Source organism: Solanum stenotomum, chromosome 12, assembly GCF_019186545.1.
Source record: "Solanum stenotomum isolate F172 chromosome 12, ASM1918654v1, whole genome shotgun sequence".
NCBI lineage: Eukaryota > Viridiplantae > Streptophyta > Magnoliopsida > Solanales > Solanaceae > Solanum > Solanum stenotomum.
This window is the reverse complement of record NC_064293.1, coordinates 45,636,084-45,646,649: the sequence shown is the minus strand read 5'-3', so window position 1 is coordinate 45,646,649 and position 10,566 is coordinate 45,636,084. Positions and strand designations below refer to the sequence as shown.

Sequence of the window (10,566 nt, the reverse complement as noted above, 5' to 3'; positions counted from 1 at the left end):
TCCGTCACAAGGATTCATCCTCTTCTTCCAAATAAAAGTGTGTTTTGTCCCCTCTGTGTTGTAGATATTGACTTACATCGTTTGTGACATTTCATAGACTAATTTTATATAGCTTAAGGCATCAAATTTCTTTTGATAGAAAAATAGTTTTTTTTTTTTGTATATATAATAAATGTTAAAGTCCTTTTATTAGCTAATGAATTAAATATAGGACAAAATAATATTATTACCAATAAGGTATATATATGCATAATTTTGTGTACGACTTAATTATGCCTATATTTCTGAAATCTAATGTTGAAGCCAATAGGAACTCCTCCAAAGTTTGGAACTTTCTTTTGTCAATATTAGCTAGCGCAACCTATGAACGTTGACTTTTATTTACCTGCTTAATTATTGACTAAATCAATTGGGCCAAACAGTGTATAACTAACTCAAACCGAATTTTTTAACAATAGGTATGAATGGCAAATCGTATATATATATTTAAAGATTTAATTCTTAGTGAAACAGTTAGTAAATGTCATGTCAGCACCTTCACATGCAATTGCTTCAGTATCTCGATCACTGTATAATATGGGAAAACAAAATAGCTTCTATAGAAACGACGACAACCAATAGTAGCGGATTCAATATTTTCACTAAGCAAAATTAAAAAATAGAAATTTAGTGATTAAAATTTGAACTTAAATCAAGATTAATCATTAAGTCAAATTCTAATATTTTATCTAGGGGATTCAAAATCAATATATATATATATATATATATATATATATATATATATATATATATATTAAAACTAAAAAAAATACATTATATACACAATATAATTTTTTGATGAGGAAGTTTGGATAAATATCCTCGCCTCCTCCTAGATCCATCCTAGCATGTGGTGGCAGGCAAAACAAACCATTTGTCATTCCATCGTTTTGAAATAGTCACCAACTTTTATATATATTTGTTAGATTTCTAACTGATTGAAATTCTGTATATGCGGTTAAACTCTTAAGTAAGTTAATGAATGACGTAAATATAATTAAACAAACTTACCTATTTTTCTTTTAATAAAATAAAAGGTTCCATTCGGTATATAATAGTATTAGCTAGTAAAATATTATTGTAGAGGAGTAAATTAACTTTTGGGCCTGATTTACGTCCTTTTTTCGCCAACTAGGATATGTTGTCAATTGGATCAATATTTGGATGTATTTGAATTGAAAAGTAACCGTTAGTGCAAGTATTTAGTTTTAATTAATAAACGCAAGTACTAATCATCTTAATAAATTTAGTTTAATTACTGGAAAAAATAAATGTTTGAAATACTAGTTGGAGATTATTAAAGAATTGAACACGTGAATTCCTGTCAGACAAAACATTGATCCAACGACTTGTAGAAATTAATAAAATTGTTACTCCTACAATATGATTTGAAAGTGAATGGAGTTATTACAAAGGGCGGTGGTTAGGTGATTAGGGGATTGCTAATACTTCATGGTAGTCTCGTGCCAGCAAATGATCACTTTATCTTCTACTTCATGTGATTTTTTTTTTCCAAAAGCAACTCTATGAATTATAGGGAAAAAGGATAAATATACTCTTGAACTATCGTAAATGGTATGCAGATACCATTCGTTATATTTTTGGGACATTGATGCCCCTATCGTCCAAAAATTAGAGCATATATACCCTTTATAATAACGAACATACACATGTCACAATTCTATCCACTAACTCGACATTTATTAAATATCAGATCGACGAACAAGATTGTGCCACGTGTCCCTATATAGTCTTCCGTTAGAGTGAATGACATATATGCTCTAATTTTTATACGGCAGGGGCACCAATGTCCCAAAAGTATGATGGAAGGTATCTGCATACCATATACGATAGTTCGAGGGTATATTTGTCCTTTTTCCCTAAATTATGTTACACCCACCAGCCACCGGTATTATACCTATATACCCCACAAATCAAATGCTCCAAACATAATCAAGAAAATCCTCACTGTGTACAACTGTAGAATTTTATAACACTGGATATTTGAAGTATGAATACTAATATATTATAATTATTTGATATTCAATTGAATTTGATTTGGGTAATTAATAGATGAATGCCTTTTGAGTTGGGGTGCGACCTCTTGTTCATTGCCAAGACTTCATGCTTAACGATACTTTTGACCTTGAACATTTTTCAAGGGCATGTAGTGATAAAAATTTAAGATCATCAATTTTTACAGTCAATAAGTATAGATTTCTTATTGGACTCTAGTATCATATTAAGAAATAGTTGTTGAGCCTAACTGATCCTAAATATCAGCTTTTAATGGATATCTTAAGCGTGAACAATATAATATGAGGAGTCTAATTAAGTTTGTAACCATTTGCATCCAAGTTTATATTCACACTGCGGTGAGACTCAAGTTTGTAATCCATTTGCATCATAATCAATTTGACTCTCTTTTTCTTACATTGGCTTTGTCCGTTACACACTTCTTCATCAGTTCACTTTATCTTGGATAAGGAAAAGAGTTGGAAGGAAAAAGAAAAATCAAAAAACAAAGTTAGGCTTTAAATCTTTAATATTACATTTAGTCAACTATTTTATTTTCTTTATTCATCTTTTAAGGGTTTTAAAGTAAATGAAATCCTTTTTTTAACTTTACCCTTGACAGCTAATAAGTTTCTATAAAGAAAATCCACTACTTTGAAACTATTGCGTCAAGAATAGATAGTATAATTTATTTATGTATACTTAGAAATTAATCCTTTGTACGTGGAAATTTCGTAAGTTAGTGATACATTTCCTTAATTAATAGTAGTTTTGTTTTTTATTCACTTGTCTCAATTTAGAATCCCATTTACTTTGGGTACAGTAGATAAAGTTAGAATTGAAACATGATTAATTTGAATGGTCCAAAGTATAAGCAGATATTACTTTAATACTAATAGAATGTTGAAAGTCACCGCAACTTATTTCTCTTGGGAAATTAAAGTAGCACCACTTTCGGACAATTTTAAATTTAAAATAGGCAAAACTCTATGATAAATAATTTTCATTTTGATAATTCAATCCTAAATTGGCAGTTATTTTTAATCATACCATCAACACTAAAAGAAGTCTTTTTTTTTAAAAAAAAATACTGATCAATTCTAATAATATTCTATTAGTTGTGGTTGACATAATACTCATTCCATCCTATTTTAATTATGGTTTTAACTTTTTCAGGTTAACTAAAACAAATACAAGGTAATAGTGTACTAAATAATTCCAATTTAATAAAAATAAATTGTTCCCTTCCTCTTAAATAATGTGCAATTAATTGTATAATTGAAAATAATTGCTAAGTTTGATCTTGAATTGTTAAGATAATAGTAATTATTTTGAAATAATATTTTTGTGTTAAAATGAGACGGTATGTACTGAGGATCAATTCATTATAAAGCATTTAAATGTTCTTCTGTTTAGAAAATAAAGTCAATATATAACTCTCTCCATTTTAATTTGATTGTCTAGTTGAAATAAATTTTGTAATTAAAAAATAATAATTAAAATATGTTAAAAAATTATCAAGAATATAAAAGCAAAAACAAACAAATTGAAAAAGTATTTGAGGTGCATTCATATTAATTTTTTTTTGGAAGAAAATAAAATTTCAAGTGGACTACAAAATAGGTTGTCTTCAACACGACAACGTGCCGTTCCCCTTAAAAGCTGCTCTCTTACGTACTTATATTTATTAACCTCAATGCTAAAATTTTATTTATCCCACTACCTACCTCTTACTTAATAGTATGGACCTCAAAACTGCAATTTTCTGAATAAATTTTTAGCCTTATATAGACTAAAATATATGATATTACATGTAGGAGTAGTACTGTAAAACGTAAAATATAATTCTTCCACAACAAAAATATAAAAAAAAAATCTAAGAAAAGAGGATCCCTATTATCCATGTATAGTAAATCATTTTCCATTTATGCCAAATTAATTATTTTACCATATTTTAGGTTGGTCCAATAACTTATTTTCCTTGTACGATCTTTTCTTTAATAAAAGTAAATCATTTTCCAAATGTTCACCATTTCATATTCTACTGGTATAGATAATAAGTAATTGTATACAAAAACTTAAGAATATAATTTACTTCTTCTTATTTTTATTTATTTCGTTTCTCTGTTTGGTATTGAATTGTAATATGCTATAATTTTCTTCCCATTTATATTTACAGGAAGATATTTTGAAATTCATTTTTATTCCAAATATAAAATAAATTTATCTTGATTTTTGCAAATACTTTTATTTAGATACGATAATATTTGTGCATTTTAATAATCATACCTAAATTGCTCAATCAACAAATTGAGGAAAAGTATTAAAACTTTTCTTTGTTTATATAATTGGACACTGTTAATTTCGAAGTTAGAATGGACCAAGAAATAGAAAAAAATTTAGTGGACTACTATTTTTAACTTATGATATTTTTTTTAAATTGCTTCATATACCCCTATATTTGTAGAATGTTGTAGAGAAGTCCACAATTAAATTAGGTGTAATTAATACTAATGCTGTCATTTCCATAATGTAGATGGAGAAAAGAAAAAAAGGAAAAAAGAAAAAGGGGTCTATTTCCAAAATCTTTAAAGTGGGACACCACTCTACAAACTTGCTATAAATATGCTTAACTTTCTTTAAGATCCAAAAAAACTCAACTTCTCCTTTTCCCCAAATTCACTTCTCCACCGTTGCCACACACTCACATTTGCTTCATTTCGCCGTTTCTGTTAAACAAACCATTACCGTTTATCGTTGTGATCGGATTTTTTACACTCTTTTCCGGCCGGGTTGTTGAAGTAACAATGGTCGACGTAGACCGGAGGATGACCGGGCTGAATCCGGCTCACTTAGCCGGACTCCGCCGTCTATCCGCAAGAGCCGCCGCTTCTTCTCCGTCAACTCCGGTGCCTCCTCGGAATAGTCTCCTTTCCTTCTCCTCCCTTGCTGATAAAGTTATATCTCATCTCAAGAGCTCTGGTATTCAGGTTCAGGCCGGGTTGTCGGATGTGGAGTTCGCTAGAGCTGAAGCAGAGTTTGGGTTTGCTTTTCCACCTGACTTAAAAGCTGTTCTCTCCGCCGGTTTACCCATCGGACCCGGTTTTCCTGACTGGCGCTCTACTGGTCCGGCTCGGTTCCAGCTTCGTGCTTCGATTGACTTACCCATCGCTGCAATTTCATTCCATATAGCTCGTAATGCCTTGTGGTCTAAGTCTTGGGGTCCTAGGCCATGTGACCCAGAAAAGGCAATTAAAATAGCCAGAAATGCTCTCAAAAGAGCTCCACTTCTGATACCCATTTTCAACCATTGTTACATTCCTTGTAATCCTTGTTTAGCTGGTAACCCAATTTTCTACGTGGACGAAAATCGGATTTTCTGCTGCGGGTTTGATCTATCCGACTTCTTTGATCGTGAATCATCTTTGTTCCAAAGTTCAGATCCTCAGATTCTTTCAAAACAACGCTCTTTAAGCGAAAAATCAGCTGGTTCATCATCCATTTTCTCAAGGAGGAGCCTCGATACACTCTCCGGTGGTCGGACGCCGCGTTGGGTGGAGTTCTGGAGCGATGCTGCCGTAGATCGAAGGCGGAGGAACTCAAATTCGTCATCGTCATGTTCAACCTCACCGGAAAGGTACTTTGAAATGCCCAAGTCCAAAATGCCTAATTGGGTCGACGAGTACGTAGATAATATCGGGTCGGTTTTGAAAGAAGGCGGGTGGGCTGAATCGGATGTGAAGGAAATTGTACAAGTTACAGCTTCTGGATTCTTCGAAGGTGAAATGATATTGTTGGATAATCAAGCGGTTATGGATGCTCTTCTTGTGAAAGCGGATCGGTTCTCTGATTCGCTCCGTAAGGCCGGGTGGAGCTCCGAAGAAGTTTCTTATGCACTGGGTTTTGATTATCGACCGGAGAAGGAAAAGAAACCGGCTAAGAAGCTTTCACCGGAGTTAGCGGAAAGAATCGGGAAATTGGCTGAGTCGGTAACCCGTTCACGGTCATCATCATAGAATTGGTTAACCGGCTACCGGCAAACATCGAGATTCCTTTTTTCATGTTCTTTTTTAGATTTTCGAAACCTCGGGTTTGGTATATGCCTCTTTTTGGGTACAATTGATATTCAGAGGCAAAAAAGAAACAAATACGCGTTGATGTATTATTATTAAAAAAGTACAAAGAATTTGGAAGGTGGAAAAAATTAGGAGAAAGTGTATTATTAAGTTCTCTGTTTTTCCGTATTGGAATATAAAAACTTGTTGGTAAAAATGTTAGACAGCTGCAAGTGTTGTGGTAAATAAAAACTTTATTAATAATAATAATAAAATGTAGTGGGTAAGGATTAATGTGGCACAGGTTTCGAATAAGGGGGAATGCACGTGTATGCCTTTCTGAAGAAAAAGAGACGTTGCTTTAGGCCCCTCCCTTACGAAAACTTAGCATTGTAATTGCTCAGTCTCAATGTAATCCCTCTTTTATTATTAAGATTTGAGGCTAAGAAAATATGAATGAAATCAACGGCGTATGATAGAGGTTTGAAGTAGGAGAGGTTGGGTGGGGGCGTGGGACAGTGCATTGCTTTCGAGGTAAGCGATAGCCAGCCCACGGCGTCGTTTCAATAATTGTCAGTGTAATAAATGAGTATGCTCGTGCTGTTTGGCAAATTGTGCGGAGAAATATGTATAGTAGTATCTGTTTGGTTTTGGCAGGAAATTCAGGGAGTAAATAAATTTCTGCTTTTATTTCAGTTTTCCTCCTTCCACATTTTGCCCTTTTTCGGGATGCACAAAAAGCCTATACATAAATTTAGAATTTCAAAAACAAGTGGATAGATGTTCTGTTTGATTTTTAAACTATACTACAAGTAGTGTAACTATAGAGCAATTGTTCGTTGATGTACGTACGCATAAATTGATTCTATCAAAATTAGAGAATACACGGGCTAATTCCGCGTACGTGTGGAAGTAAGTAGCAAGTGAATGAGTATTCTTTTGAGGCAGAGTAGAGTGTCTTTTGAGTTTAGAGAGTGGGGAAAGGGATAGATAGCAATGTGTAGAATACATTTTTTCCTACTTTGGAATTTGTATGAATTGAATATATAATAAGAAGGCTGACACTTGAAAAACATCTCCTAGTTTAGCTTTTGAGAGACACAACAACAAGGTGCTACTTTGCTTTTGAAACCTTCAATTATTCTGGCTCTTTCTTTTCCCTTTTTTCTATTGCTTTTCTTTTGTTTGGTTTCTTCATTCTTAGTTGTAGTGTTGGAACGTCTCTCTTTGTTCCCACTCTTCCAATTACCAAATAGATATAGTGTTTAGTTGTACTAATATTAAATTAATCTTGTTTACACATTGTCTTTTTTATACTTAAAACTCATTATCCAAGTCAAAGTGATGAGATTTTAACGAGAGATTGCTTGCTTGGTTTCCACGGACTAATTAGTCAACTTGTCTTTTACTAATTAAAAAATTTATGTCCACCACCATCTTTCCCATGACAGATCTACTTTCTTTGATACGTTTGTTGTCATAGAAATGGCTTGTCTTAAATTTATAAATTACGTAGATTATTGAATATATATGATGTGACACCTTTATGTTACTATTTCTTATCTTCCAAAAATTATTTTGATATTATTGTCTACCACTAAAATCTATTGATCGATCTCAACAATATTGGAAATGAACCTAGAATAAAGTTAGTGACTTATTAAATTTAGATAGTAAAAATGACGTTTTTTTCACGATAGTAAGTTCATAGTTAATGTCCCTTCGAATTTGCTCAATGTCCTTCATAAGTGTTCTCAACTGTGACATTTTGATGATTGACAAATAAACTATAATCTTAATCTTAATCTATATAATAATATAAAGCTGAATGAAAGGGCTGCTGATGTGGCATGCCTTATTGATCAGTATTACTATTTATTTATTTTTCTCTTAATTTTGATTTTTTTTCTTCATGTATTTATTAATATTTTAAAAAATATAACTTCCTTCCTCATAATTAGCATAATGGGCAATTAAATTAGGAAAATAATTAATGCTCCACCTCACGTAGCATCAGTTACTTTTATGCTTTTAATCACCAATAATTAATTGGCTTCATTCCTTTGCTTATTCCTACTCTATTTTCGGATATATATACTCCTTATACCTTTTCTTTCGAGGTCTCAGGTAAGTGTTTTTCTCTGTTCTTTTATTTTTTTTCTTTTTATTTTATTCTTGATCCTTCAGTTTTAATCTATATATGTTATCATCATCTTATAACAGGCTAACTAATATGGAGTTCTTTTTTCACTTGAAGAGGTACATTTTTAATTAGTGTCATTGTTATTCAAGTTTTTACAAGATTTTATTGTAATTTTTGTGATTTAGGTGTAATTTTTTTGAAGTCGTCAATATATATGAATACGTCTCTCTCTCTTTCTCTCTCTATATGAAGTCGTCAATATATATGAATACGTCTATATATATAATATTATATTTAAATTTTTGCAAGATTTTATTGCAATTTTTGTGATTTAAGTGTACNTACACTTCTTACAATCTATTTGAGCTATTCATGTTATTATCGGTTGAATTTCGTTCTTTTTTAGTACTATTAGTTTCACATTATAAACGTTATGTTATTAAGTATCTTTTTAAGTATAATTGAAGAAAAACAAATTTAAAATATAAAATTTTAAAAATAGTTCTCTATCTTCAATCTACGATGTTCCACATATGTATTGTGTGTAAATTACACAAAATGATCAACTTTGTTTTTCATTATTTTTAAAGTACTTTACTTTCCTTCATGTAATAGTATATTTAATTTGTTAGAAATTAGTTCAGTGTGAATACTAAGATGAATTCAAATATGAATTTTGATCTATTTAATTGAATTTGAACTAAAAATTCTTTTATATTCAAAAACTATGAAACGATTAATTTATACCTTTGATATAATATTTTATCACCGCGCGTAGCGCGGCCAAATTACCTAGTATATATATAAAGCTGGAAAAAAAAGAGCTGATGTGGCATGCTTCATTGACCTCTATTACTATTTATTTATTTTCTTAAAAAAAATTCTTTTATTTTTTGTTCAAAAAAACTTTTTAAACATTTACTCTCTGTCCTTATTATTAACAGTTACTCTCTTTCCTTACTATTAGCATTTTTACATTTACTTTTACTATCAAAATAAATTATGTAACAGCTAAGAACATAATGGTGCATTTAGTATAATTATAACACGTAGTAATTTCTCCAATTAAATTTAGGACGTTTTCCTAATCCACATAACTGATTATCTACAAATTAGCACTAATTAGAAAAGTTTAATTTTTTTAGTAATTGCAACATTACTGATTATATTTAATTTTTAATAGCTATTTAAACTCTGTTAATCCCCACTATTTTCCTAAGCATATTCTCTCTACAGCTAATTAAATTCCTTCTAAGGCTTAAAGGTACATATTCATTCTCTATCTCATCAACAACTTTCCTCTTTCATTTCACATATGTAATCAGTTGCTAGGCTCCTTGATCTCTCTTCCTTTTTTAGATTATCTCTAACTATAGATGTCAAATTGTGGAGTGGTATTCGGCTAAAAGGTTATATTTATACTACGTTATTGGCAAATAATAACTTATTGCTTTATCTTCTATGCATAATTGTATTGTTAGATTATTATTTTGAGTGTTTTGAGCTTATTTTGAATTTTATGTGTGTAGAAAATGTATCAAATGAACATGATCGAAAAAAGAGGTGATTCTGGCTCCTTTTGAAACAAAGGAATAACGATTGAAGGATAACTAGGTCCTTGCCTCGCGAAACACACATGTGAAGAAAAAAAACAAGAGATTTTAAAGTTGATTGGACTTGCCACTGATCCTCTTGAAGTACAAGCCAAAAAAGATTATCTCAATGAATTTGGATTAATGATTTGATTCCTAATGAGGAAAGAACATGTGAAGTTTGATCCATTTTTTGATTTAGTATATGTATCAATTATTGTTAATATATATGGCTTCCAAGTTCCAACTAATTATAGTCTCCTTGTGAATTATCATTATTTTATTTATTTTAAAATTTTCATCATTGAAATGATCTAATTGTCCATTCTTCATAAATATAATAGAAATTCGTTTCATTGAGAAATGCGTATATTTACAAATTATACTAAGAATGTCTTAGAATTTTCTTCTATTATTTGAATTAATTAGATTGTTACAATTAATATAAATGTTGAAATAGTATGAGGATTTTAAAAATATGATTTTGAGAAAAGTGTTAAGAGGAAGCAGTCAAGAAAATTTTGAAAGCAATTAGAGAAGGGGTACATTACTTTTGGCTAAAAAGTTTTCTTACTGAACAAGTTGAGGTTTATAAAATTCCGTGACATTGTTCTTCATCAATACATTTTTAACCATTTTAAATTTTTGGATTATAAATAATTAGTAGAGAATAAATATTTCATATTTTGAATATTTTACAAAATTACATTTAATTTTTTTT

General features: G+C 30.6%; 1 protein-coding gene across 1 annotated transcript; it reads left to right on the top strand.

Moving 5' to 3' along the window:
• Nucleotides 1-4,696: 4,696 nt before the first annotated feature.
• Nucleotides 4,697-6,203, top strand: LOC125848755 (uncharacterized). The gene has a single exon (XM_049528680.1). It carries the CDS (start codon nt 4,863-4,865, stop codon nt 6,069-6,071), a length of 1,209 nt encoding a protein of 402 aa, XP_049384637.1. The 5' UTR covers nt 4,697-4,862; the 3' UTR covers nt 6,072-6,203.
• Nucleotides 6,204-10,566: the final 4,363 nt, after the last annotated feature.